Source organism: Primulina huaijiensis, chromosome 18 (genome assembly GCF_012295235.1).
Source record: "Primulina huaijiensis isolate GDHJ02 chromosome 18, ASM1229523v2, whole genome shotgun sequence".
In the NCBI taxonomy this organism is placed as follows: Eukaryota; Viridiplantae; Streptophyta; class Magnoliopsida; order Lamiales; family Gesneriaceae; genus Primulina; species Primulina huaijiensis.
In genome coordinates, this window is record NC_133323.1 from 20116139 (window position 1) to 20129486 (window position 13348).

The 13348-nt window shown below is 40.8% G+C and overlaps 1 protein-coding gene across 2 annotated transcripts; it reads right to left on the reverse strand.

Moving 5' to 3' along the window:
* Positions 1-3148: 3148 nt before the first annotated feature.
* Positions 3149-6862, reverse strand: LOC140964125 (uncharacterized). 2 transcript variants are annotated; one of them, XM_073423662.1, is made up of 4 exons: positions 6731-6862; positions 5762-6118; positions 3678-5669; positions 3149-3568 (listed from the first exon to the last, which is right to left on the reverse strand). In XM_073423662.1, the coding sequence occupies exons 2-4, from the start codon at positions 6075-6077 to the stop codon at positions 3216-3218; spliced, it is 2661 nt and encodes an 886-aa protein (XP_073279763.1). In that variant the 5' UTR covers positions 6078-6118; positions 6731-6862; the 3' UTR covers positions 3149-3215. The 2 variants fall into 2 exon arrangements, with proteins under 2 accessions (XP_073279763.1, XP_073279762.1); XM_073423661.1 differs by lacking the exon at positions 6731-6862 and adding an exon at positions 6227-6564.
* Between the last annotated feature and the right edge of the window lie 6486 nt (positions 6863-13348).

Here is a 13348-nt window from a genome sequence, read left to right on the forward strand (position 1 = left end):
TAGACTTGAAATAGTTCGATACTGTTTTTTGTCAATCACCAAAACTTAAATGTGCTTGTAATATTCAGATTGGGAGATATATCGAAATGATGTTGTAACGTCCCGAAAATCTGAAGGTCAACGTGAACCACATGCATGAAAGTTATTAAATTTCTTTGGTATTTTATTAAATTGTTTTAAAGCATTAAATGCTTGTTTATTTAATTAAATTATGTTTAATTATTTTTATGCATTTTATGCATAATTATTGCATGGTAGAATTTATTTATTTCATTACATTGTGTTTAATTATTTTTATGCATAATTATTGCACGATAGAATTTATTTCATGAAATTTTAAGGGTTCATGCATTAACGATTTTTAAGTTGCATTTCGCGCTCGAACGTGGAACGGAGATCGGAGAATTATCAGAAAAATTATTTTATTACATGGTTAATTTTCATTAATTAATTTTAGGTGTTTTTAAGTGTATTTTTAAAAAATGGGTTTTATTGGATATTTTTACCCGCATGATTTTATTTTTACTCGGTACGCAAATTTTATCGAATCGGGGGACTTTTTGAGGGTTCGGCTAATATTTTCGAAAACTTTCCACATTGAAATATTTTTCGATAGTGTGTTTGGATTTAATGAGCCTATTTTTAAGTTCATTGGACTTAAAACTCTTTTCAAACTTTTAATTAAGCAATTTGGGGCCATTAGCTATTTGTCATCTATTTAAATAATAACTCATTCACCATTATTCCTCTCGATTTCAGCAGCCCCTCTACAGCAAAAGCTTCGGCCATGGCTTTTCCTTGCAAATAAATTCTCCGGCGCTCTCCCGACGTCCGTTCTTCGTCGTTTTTGCGTAGGAATCATCAAAAGCACGCTTTTATTTTCATTTTCTCTTCATACAAGTCTTAAATATGCTGATTTTGATATATTTGTATGAGAATTCTTTGATCTACATCATTCTTGCATTGTCAGAAAAATTGACATGAAAAATTCGGTCCCTTTCATGTTGTTCACGTTTTCTTGTAAGTGTTGCGAGGGCTGCTGTTTTCAGTGCGTGCTAGGGGTCGTTCACGGTGTCAAGAGTGTGTCTTGAGGCTGATGTCGAGGTCTAAGCGAGTGAGGGGAGGAGCTGCGCGGCGCTTTGCTGAGACGCGACCGTGTGATGCGCTCGGGTTGGGCGCTCGATTGTAGGCGTGCAGCTGGCGGTGTGGTGAACCATTCCGAGCCGTGGACCAAGCTTTGGTGGGTTAGAGTCGAGGCCTAGAGTGGTTGTCCGCTGCTGGGAGTGGTGTAAGAATGGTGGGAGCCTTGGTTATCGTAGGAGTCGCGGGGTACTTGTTTGAGGTCTAGCTAGGAGTGGTGCTTCGTGACTTGCATGGGGTCTTTTCCTTGGGTTGTTTCGGTCCAGTAGCATCCTAGGGTGGTCCAGGGGAGGTTGGATAGGAGCTGGTCCACTCGGTCTCGTGTTAGGGGCGGAATTATGGGGGGTTTAGCACTTAGAGTTTTTGGGTGAGGCTTGCATGAAATTTCCAGCAACTTGTGACTTGTTTTTCGTGGGCTTAGGTGGACTGGAAAATGTTGTCTAGGTGCTGGCGGGATGTATTTTTAGGCATGGTTAAAGTGGGAAAGTTTTGGTTAAATTTCGGGTCGATTCAGGTTAAAACCGGGACCCCGGTCCAAGTTTTAAAACGAATCGGTTAAGTTCTGAATTTGACTCAAGTTTACGTCTAGGAATACTTGTAAATATGTTTTGGGACATTTTAAGGAGTTTGGTAAGGTTTTGGTCAATTTTAGAGGTCCAAGAGTAAAACGGTAATTTTTGGGTTTCCAAGGGCAAAATGGTCATTTTGCACCAGGGGTGAGATTTTAGTACTAGCAACGCCCCGAGCACAAATTTATGATATTTTAAATGTTTATGCATCATGTTCATGATTTTTATGGAATTACGATAAATACGTTGCATGCTTGGTTTACCTGAAAAGTTACGTATATACATGTTTTTATTAAGTTGTGAATATGACGTTATTTTTGAAGGATGTGAATTGGTTGTGACTGACGACGTATATGTATACGATGAGATGAGATATGATGAGCTGAGGCCCGGGCTCGGTGGACGGGTAATGCTGTCGCTGATGTCCCCCGTCGCCCAGTACTGTGGTTACACGTAGATGGATCCATCGATAGAGCTGATACAAAAGTCACAACTAATGAACTGAATTCAATTAAAAAGAAAATGTATACGTATATGATGACACGAGATGACATGATTTGACATGATATGATTTTACACGACACGTTTATGTTATGCTTTTAAATGCATAAAAGATATGTTGAATATGATATTTTTCACTGCTGTGTGTTATGTATATGTACTTGTTATTGCTGGTACATGTGTGTTGAGTCTTTAAACTCACTAGGCGAGTTTGATGCAGGTGAGCATGTTTTTGAAGGGACAGGAGGTGCCGAACTCTGAGTTGGCAAGACCGGATGTGCGTGCACGACCCGAGGACCACACTTTTCCGCACATCATGATTTTATGAGCTTTGAGTAGACATGATCGATTTTATACGTTTTTATGATACACTGTTGATTTTAAGGATTTTAATGCTTTAATTTACATATGCATGATCATGGGCCGAGTGGTAATAATTTTTAAACTGCGACATTTTATTTTAGTCGGTGGGTTATGATTATTTTAAATGGCATTTTTAGTAAAGTTGCATGCATGCAAATTACTTGAATGTCTATTTTCGAAAATGTTAGCTTTAGAAAAAAAATTTATTTTCGCACTTTTAAAACAAAGAGACGTTACAGATGTGATAGTAAAAACATTAAAAAAAAACTATTTAATAAATTTTGACCAAAACTGATACTGTTCAAACATAGAAAAACTTACTGAACGAAATAAGTAATTTTATTCATTAATTTACTTTTTCATATGCGGTATTATCATTATCATGTTGTATTATTAAAATTGTTTTAATTTAATAAAAAAAAACTCGATTAAAAATTATTAAATGAGATTAGATAAAAAAAATATATATATTACTATCATTATTAATTTATATTGTTACTAATTTTAATTTAATAGAGAAACTAATCGTACATTATATTTTCATCCGAAATTGAATGGGAAAATGTCACCTATGAAAACATGAAAGAGCTCTGCATTCTTTTTTCTATTCAACACACCATAAACTCAAAATTGAACCAGTTTCTACCTCGTGCTTGCTAGAAATGAGGATTTGATCTTTTTAAGTGTCATCACTATATCAATCATTTTGATTCTCTCCCGTGGTGAAATGGCCAAACATTTCATTGCTAGGTCAAAAATCGACGAGAGACACTGCTCCTTTTCTGAGAAATGTTGGTCTTCTTGTTCGAGTAAGCCAGCGGCAGCAATTTCGGCTACTATGTTTTCTTGTAATGCTTTACGCACCCAATCCTTTAAGCTCATTTCTTCAGTAAACATGTCTTCAGTCGGCTTCTTACTCGTAAATAGCTCCAACAATATGATGCCATAACTGTAAATATCACAGCTAGTTGATACCTTCCCTTCTGATCCATACTCTGATACCAAGAATTCAAAAAAAAACTCATCATTGGACAGTTTAAATAGTCATATTAAAGATGAAAATTATGGTGTTGAAACTGAAAGAAATAAAAAGGTTATGATCACCTGGTGCCATATAGCCGATGGTTGCCAATGTGATTGTCTGTCGAAAAGCCTCCCCTTCTCCAAAGATTTGTGCTATTCCAAAATCGCCAACATGAGCTGTCATATCTTTGTCGATCAGGATGTTACTAGGCTTTAAATCGCAATGAATGATTTGTAACAGAATCCCATGATGAAGATATTCGAGAGCTAGTGCAACATCTATTGCTATGTTCAATCTCTGTAGCAAATCCAAAGAATTATTAGAGGAATATAGCCATTTTTCAAGGCTACCATTAGGCATATACTCCAAAACCAATGCTTTGAAATCCATGTTGGTGCAACAACTTATGACACGAACTAAATTCTTGTGACGAATGGTGCTCATTACTTCACACTCGACTTCAAAGCTTTTGATGGCCCGTTCTGGTTGCACGTTGAAAACCTTCACCGCAATGTTTAAGCCATCAGTGAGTGTCCCTTTGTATACTGAACCAAAGCTCCCTCTTCCGATAATGCTGACTTCACTAAAGTCTTCCGTTACTCGTCGGAGTTCATGGTAAGAAATCCGCCTCCAAGAAATAATTGATGAGTTCTCCACTTGATTTTGTTTTTTGTTACGTTTACGTCTTTGTAGTATCCAGATTGACAAGGACATGGCCACAATAGCTAATACAGTGGGAGCTATGATGTATTTGACAAAGGAAACATGTTTTGAGCTATACTTATCAACATCTTCAAGGTGACAAGGTGGGACTTGCAGTCGAACATCACCGCAAAGTGCATAGTTCATTGTAAACGATTGAGCTGTAAAGTTCAAGAAAGGTCCTCCATTGGGGATTTCTCCTTCTAGTCTATTGTAGGATAGATCAAGATAACTTAGAAACATAAGTGATTCTAACGACTTTGGAATACGTCCAGAGATATTATTGTGTGAAAGATCCAAAGATACCAAGCCTCGCAAGTCTCTCGTAGACTGAGGAATACTTCCTTGAAGGTTATTGTGTGCGAAACATAGGTTCTCCAAAGACTGCAAGAATCCAATATTGATTGGGATATCACCCGAAAATAGATTCCAAGACAAGTCGAGATTCTGCAGTGACTTCAAATTTGGGATCTCTGATGGTATGTTACCACTTAAGAAGTTAGTGGACAAGTTAAGTTCAAAAAGACCTGCACTATTCCACAAGTTTGGTATCACAGAAGTCAATCTGTTGGAGTCTAAGAACACTCTACTAAGAGCCTTTAAATCACCAAAGCATGTTGGTATTGTGTCGTTGAGCATGTTTTCACTCAAATACAATTCACTCAATCTGTTCAGTCGGCAAAGTTCTGTGGGTATGTGCCCTTGCAGTCTATTTTGTCTGAGAAATAACTGTTCAATTTGTGTTAATTCCCCTACAGTTTTCGGGATCAATCCAGTTAAGTCATTCCTATCTAAATTTAGAGATTTGAGGCCTGTCAAGTTTCCAATTGTAGGAGGAATGGATCCCTTTATGTGGCATCCAGCTGCATTGAAAGACCAAAGAGATTTGGATAAATTCCCAAGTGAAGTTGGAAGGATGCCGTTCAATTGGTTTAATGATAGATCCAGACTCTCAAAATGAGGACAATTGGCCAGTGAAGAGATAAATCTCAATTCTTGATTAGGATTTTCCCCGTTTAGATTATTTCCTTCAAGAAATAGCCACTTAAGAAGCCTTAAATTGCCAAAATCCGGTACCATACCCGTAAATGAGTTGTTTTCGATGCTTATTATAGCAAGCTTAGAAGCATTGTTTATCGTATTTGGGATCGTTCCAGAGAGGTTGTTGCTACCTAGAGTGAGTGTTTCTAAATTTGGAAGTGAAATCCCCATATTTCTGGGAAGTTGACCTCTAAAGTGGTTGTTAGAAAGTTCCAGTTCTGTTAGCATTGAAATGTTGAAAATGGAAACAGGAATGGACCCAAATAAGTCATTTGTAGACAAGTAAAGCATCTCAAGTTTAAGATTACCGAGCTCCGAGGGTATCTCTCCTGCAGACAAAGGTAGCATAGAAAATAGACTAAAATTCCCAACAACGGAAATAGTAATAATATGAAAGAAATTAGAGTAAGAAGTAGAAAACCCGTAATCTTGTTATTTCCTAAATCCAAGCCCTTGAGCTGAGTCAGGTTCCCAACTTGCTTTGGTATAGCTCCTGTGAATTTATTATTCGACAGACTTAGAATCGAAAGCTTTCTGCAACTAAGCAAGTTGGGAAAGATTTGTCCTCTCAGGTGATTCGATCCAAGTTCCAGCACCTCAAGATTCGGGAGCTGAATGTCCAATGGGAGGCTTCCAGACAAGTTGTTGGAAGAAAGATCAAGCACTATCAGAGAAGATAAGTTGAAGATAACAGACGGAATCTCCCATGATATCGAGTTGTTCATCGCGGTGAGCATCTCTATTCGGGAGAGGTTGCCTATCCCCACTGGAATACCTCCTACAAGGTAGCCAAACACACAAGAATTACATCTAAGATAACTAGATTTTGTATTTGCTTCCGTGTCTACAACACTAGGATTTTGTAATTATTAGATCAATTGTTTACCTTCAAGATTGTTCCCACCTAGATATAATCTCTCGAGCATTGTCAACTCCCCAATCTCTTTTGGTATGCTTCCATTGAATTCATTAATCGACAAGGATAATACCTCCAAGGATTTACACTTGTATATGTTTGAAGGAATGACCCCAGAGAGACTGTTCAAAGATAACCCGAGTATGTATAGTTTCGACAAATTGTCACACAAGTTCATCGGGATCGTGCCTGAAAAGCTATTATTCGTGAGATATATCTTTTGGAGGGACGAAATGTTGAATATTGGATATGGTATTGTTCCCGTCAAGTGGTTGAAACCGATGCCCAACATTTGCAAACTTGAAAGATTACCTATTTCTTGTGGAAGAGTTCCACGTAAAGAATTATGGGACAAGTCAAATATCTCTAAGTTTGAAAGGTTGGAAAAAGTAGGGACGTTACCGACAAAATTGTTTTCAAACAACTTGATTTGCTCAAGTTCTTTGAAGGTACCAAGAAACAACGGAACGATACCTGTCAAATTGTTGGCTCCTAAGTTTAACACTTTCAATCTACGCAAACCTGATAATTCTTCTGGTATTCGACCTGTGAAGCTATTATAACCGAGTTCCAAAGATCTCAAAAACGTCAAGTTTCCAAGATGTGGGGCGATGGTGCCTTCAAGATTCCAACCATGGAGGTCCAGAGCTGTGATCCTTTGGTTAGGTCCACAGGAAACACCGACCCAGAAACAAAAAGAAGCCCCATTGCCGGTCAACCAATTTCTTGCCAATATATTAGAAGGGTCTGAAATTATTCTTGATTTGAATGCGAGAAGAGATTTGTCACAACCAATTCCGCAGACCAAGCACCACATCAGCGGCCGAAAGATCTGGTTTACAAGAGACACACGCACGGTCGATTTAAAACCAAGGATTAGGATCTTTTTCCTTAGCTGTTTGATTTGTTTTCGATAGGATTTGGTAATTAGGATCGGGTTGTTATCTTTTCAAATTTTAGGATATGGTTGGGAGTTATCTGTAGGTTTGGGAGCTAGGATTCTTTTGTATTTATACCCATTCAAGGTTGAATAAAAGAAGGAAGAATTTTTCCCGCATAAACAATTACTAAGAGATCGAGAGGTTCTCTCTATCGAGCCTCACTCGTATCCTTACAATTGGTCGTCAAGGAAGGAAGTCTAACAAAACAACTTGGAATCTGGATTCCAAGGTTTCAGTTAGTAATCGGCCCGTTACACGATCAGTTTCAAGGGAACACGACAAAGTGGTATCAGAGCAGGGTGTAATGGGTGATTCGGCCATCTCGAAACAACTGGATGCATTCATGAAAATGTACATAGAGGACAAGAAGGCACAGGACCTGATTCAACAAGGATTTCGAGAACAACTGGAAGAGCTTTCCCTCTCTTTGGCGGCTGTTCGAACAGAATCCCTGCAAAATAATGATGTTGACAGTAACGCGAGAGGCTCCAACGATTCTCGACGCGGCGGACCCGAGAGGGGAGAAAATTTTTTCGGCGGGCAGCGCTATACACGGCTAGACCTTCCTCGATATGATGGGCTTGCTGATCCACTCGGGTGGCTCACCCACTGTGAATTTCTCTTCCGACATCAGAACACACCGATCCACGACCGGGTAGGGATCGCAGCATTTCATTTGGAGGGGGATGCGCAATTATGGTTCCTAAAGGTAGAAGAGAACAGCCCCAACATGACGTGGAATGAATTCAAGGAGCAATGCCACTTACGTTTCGGCCCAATCCTACGCTGCACTAAATTGGGAGAACTCTCTAAATTGAGGCAGACAAGTTCCGTGGAAGACTACCAGAAAAAATTCGAACACTTAATGGCGAGGACGACCAACCTATCACAAGATCAGCTGGTGGAACTTTTCATTAGCGGACTACATGAGGGTATTGCAGCAGAGGTCCTCATCCATCTTCCGCTGGACTTACCTAGAGCAATGCGCCTCGCAAGATTATATGATGTACGCTCTGGTGCGCACTCCTCACATCCTACGAACCATATTCGCCGTAATGCTGTCCAGCAATCAACAGGTCCGTTTATCCGGCGACTAAATCGCTCCGAGATGGAAGAACGCAAGGCGAAAGGACTGTGTTATAATTGCGATGAATTATACCTTCCAGGGCATCGCTGTAAGAAGTTGTTCTGGATTGAAGCTATGGATGATGCAATACAGCACGATGACCAAAACCCCCCTATTGATGAAGAAGAGCCCGCGGTTTCACTTCATGCTTTAACAGGTACACAGGGGGCGCAAACCATGCAAATCAAGGGCTCGATCTCACGTAATTCACTCCTTGTCTTAATTGATTCGGGCAGCACACATTGCTTTCTGGATAAATCATTAGCTCAAGGTCTGGGGCTCCCAATGGAAACCAAAGCTACTCTCCGGGTCTTGGTGGCAAATGGGCGACGAATTCCTTGTGCAGGAGTTTGTCATAACGTGGTTTTACGATTGGGAGAATATAAATTTTGCATTGATTTTGTTATTATTCCCTTGGGAAGTTTTGGGGCGATCCTAGGGGTCAATTGGCTCAAACTGTTGGGATCCATCCAATGGGACTTCGCCAAAATGCATATGCAGTTTATGTCTCATGGGCAGAAAGTTACACTACAAGGAAACATCATGGACCACCCTAGATCAAGTGGCCACCTCGCTGCCTTACACTTACAGAAGGGCAGGGATCAAGAGCTACACGACCTCCTCCTAGGATTTGCAACAGTCTTTGCGGAACCTTCGGACCTACCCCCCCTTCGCAACTTCAGTCACAAGATCATTCTAGAACACGGGACAAGCCCCATTGCTGTCCGCCCATATCGTTATGCACACGCCCAGAAGGATGAGATAGAGAGGCAATGTACCGAGATGCTGTCCAAGGGGTTTATTCGACACAGCACATCTCCGTTCTCCTCACCCGTCATCCTAGTTCCTAAAGCCGATAAAACTTGGAGGTTTTGTGTCGATTACCGGGCTCTAAACGCTAAAACAATCAAGGACAAGTTTCCTATACCCATCATCGAGGAATTATTGGACGAGCTATTTGGTGCTTCCTTCTTTACAAAACTAGATCTACGCTCAGGCTATCACCAAATTCGCATGGATCCCGGAAGCATTCCCCTGACAGCATTCCGAACGCACCATGGGCACTACGAATTTGTGGTTATGCCATTCGGTCTCACCAACGCACCAGCCACATTCCAGGCCCTTATGAACTTTGTGTTCCAAGCGTATCTACGGAAGTTCGTTCTCGTCTTTTTTGACGACATTTTGATTTTTAGCCCTACATGGGAAAGTCATTTACATCACCTGCATATAGTTCTCACGACACTGCAGCAACACCAGTTTTTCTTAAAACGCTCCAAGTGTTTCTTTGCTCAACAGGAAGTCGCATACTTGGGCCATGTGATCTCCCAATCAGGGGCTAAGGTTGATATGTCCAAAATTGAGGCCATAACAGATTGGCCACTACCAACCTCACCAACAGCTTTACGTGGGTTTCTCGGGTTGACGGGGTATTACCGTCGTTTTGTCCAGAATTACGGATTGATTGCTGCACCGTTAACGGCTCTGCTTCGGAAAAATTCCTTCAAGTGGTCCACGGATTCCACCACAGCATTTGAGAAACTTAAAAAAGCCCTCACTACAACCCCGGTACTCACTCTTCCGAATTTTTCCAAGCCCTTTGTCGTAGAATGTGATGCTTCAGACTCGGGTATTGGGGCAGTACTTCAGCAAGGCGGCTGTCCCATTGCTTTTTTCAGTCATTCATTCGCCCAGCAGCACAGAAAATTACCAGCCTACGAGAAGGAGCTAATGGGTTTAACAAGGGCAATCCGTCATTGGCGCTCATATTTTTGGGGCCAACCTTTTGTCGTCCGCACAGACCACTACAGTCTCAAGTACCTACTAGAACAACGGATTGCAACACCATCCCAACAACGCTGGCTTTGCAAGTTATTGGGGTTTGATTTCACCATCGAATACAAATCTGGGAGTTCTAATACAGTAGCAGACGCCTTGTCACGACGAGATTCTCCTACGATGTGCGCCACAGCTGTCTCCACCCCTTCGTGGGATTTTCTAGCTGATATTAAAGCAGAACACGCCCACTCGGACGAAATACAACAGCTGATTAAGGACAATACAGGTGCACAACCGCAGCCCAAGTGGGCTTATGCTGAAGGCATTTTACTGTATAATTCGCGTATATTTTTACCCAAGACTTCCCCATTGATATCTCGAATTCTTGGAGCCCTGCATAACTCGTACCATGAAGGGTATCAAAAGACGTTTCAGCGAGTGCATCGCGACTTCTATTGGACAGGAATGCGACGCCAGGTGAAGGACTTTGTGGCCACTTGTTTGGTTTGCCAACGGAATAAAGTTGAACATCTTCAACCGGCAGGACTCCTCCAACCCCTGCCAGTACCTCACCAGATCTGGGCAGATATCTCAATGGATTTTGTGGAGGGCCTCCCTTCCTCACATGGAAAAAGTGTGATCTTCGTTGTGGTGGACCGCTTCTCAAAGTACGCTCATTTTATTGCAATCTCTCACCCCTATACTGCTGTATCAGTGGCCCGCATATTCTTCGACTATGTGTTTAAACTGCATGGCCTACCCGAATCCATTGTCAGCGATCGGGATGTCACCTTCACAAGTTCATTCTGGAAAGAGTTGTTTTGTTTACAAGGGACCAAACTTTGTTTCAGTTCTTCATACCACCCTCAATCGGATGGACAAACGGAGGCTGTTAATCGAGTCTTGGAGATGTATTTACGTTGTTTTACCAGTGACTACCCGAAGAAGTGGGGGGAATGGCTCGCTTGGGCGGAGTATTGCTACAATACAAGCTTCCATTCTTCATTGCGAGCCACCCCGTTCGAGATCATCTATGGGAGACAGCCGCCTAGTCTCTTATCGTATTGCCAAGGGGTAGCTCGCCTCGAAGCTGTAGATCAAGCACTGATGTCTCGAGACAGGGTACTCCGGGACGTCAGAGAAAGGCTACTGCATGCACAAAATCGGATGAAGGTGCAATACGACAATAATCACCGGGAACTACAATTCAATATCAATGATCTGGTCTTGTTAAAACTCCAACCGTATCGCCACTTAAGTCTGGCGGCACGAGCAAACAGGAAGTTATCTCCGCGTTTCTATGGACCTTTTAAGGTGTTGGAACGTATTGGGTCGGTTGCCTATAAACTCGAGCTCCCTGAGACTACCAAAATGCACCCCGTTTTCCACATTTCATTCTTAAAACCTTTTCGGGGAACAGAAACATCCGAGGCCACGTTACCAGCTCTTCCCTCGGGCGAGCAGCTACTTGCTCCTCAAGCTATCCTTGACCAGCGAGTTCACAAGGGGAGAACAGAGTTGTTAATTCACTGGCAAGGGCTGTCACCAGCAGAAGCTTCATGGGAAGATGTGGCATTATTCTCAGAGCGGTTTCCAGCCTTTGTGTTTGCGGACAAACACCAATCTCAGGGGGTGGGTGATGTCACAACCAATTCCGCAGACCAAGCACCACATCAGCGGCCGAAAGATCTGGTTTACAAGAGACACACGCACGGTCGATTTAAAACCAAGGATTAGGATCTTTTTCCTTAGCTGTTTGATTTGTTTTCGATAGGATTTGGTAATTAGGATCGGGTTGTTATCTTTTCAAATTTTAGGATATGGTTGGGAGTTATCTGTAGGTTTGGGAGCTAGGATTCTTTTGTATTTATACCCATTCAAGGTTGAATAAAAGAAGGAAGAATTTTTCCCGCATAAACAATTACTAAGAGATCGAGAGGTTCTCTCTATCGAGCCTCACTCGTATCCTTACAATTGGTCGTCAAGGAAGGAAGTCTAACAAAACAACTTGGAATCTGGATTCCAAGGTTTCAGTTAGTAATCGGCCCGTTACACGATCAGTTTCAAGGGAACACGACAAGATTCTTCATCTGTAGAAAAGTTCAGATTTGTTCTCGCGAGTGTTACAGATTTTGAACAACAGAGTACTGCGAAAAATGAAACAGCCATGGGAAGTAAGAGTGTCTCCGTGATATTTTTGCCCATAATGCTGGAGATGGAGACACAGGTAGATTCTTAGGTTTGGTTTGAAGAAATTTTATTTGTCCAGTTATTGTGCATTAATTTAGCGCTTTGCCAAGTTGACTGGTGATAGTTGACATGGGTTTCGTTCAAAGTCGACGATATTGACTTTTACACAGTCCTCGTTGGAACCATATTATTCTGCTATGTTAATAAAATAATATATTTTCAGTCACCATGGATCTATGTTTTCTCCTCACGGTGTAAGAAAAAATTATGAGCTTGAGTTTGGCGTGGTATCGGTGGTTTTAATAACGTAGTCATATGAAGGATGGAATTTCGTGTGTGGGTTTATTCTTTGCAAATCATAGCCTAAATATTATGCATTTTATGTGAAAAATATAATAAGTTCCTTTGGGTACTTAGAATGTAATTTGAATTCCCATAACAACTTAATTATGTTTATTTATGAAGGAAAACAACGATCATCAATGTTCCTTGTATTTCGAATAAATGTGCAGGATGTGCTCTCCCTATTTAATCATCATTATTTTAAATTGAATTGATCAAGTTGTAATAGTAAATAAAAGAAGATTAAAGGTCATTTGACCCATTGTTGAGCAAAAAAATACAAGCATGCAACCTTCAAATTCGAAAATTTAAATGGAACACATGCTGCTGTTTTGGAGCAACTGCCTATTCAGCTGATCATTTTCACCTATAAATAGTGGCCAAAGTTTGAGGGAAAACACAACCAAATCATCACCAAATCCCTGCAATTTTCGAGCATCAAAGTTTGTTGTATTCATAGCTTTCAAGCTATCTTTCTAGCAAAAGTACAAGCACATCTCTTTGTTGTATTCAATCTTTTAAGATCAGTTGTGCTAAGAAAAGAATATCAGTTGTATACTGATAAATTTGTAAATATACTAAGAGTTTCAGTTTGGTAGTTTGAGACCAAACTGAAGTGGGTTATTACAGTTTCTATAATCAATTAAAATCTTTTAGTGAAATTATATACTTGTGATAGAAGGGGTGACGTAGGAGCATTTGAAGTCTCCGAAC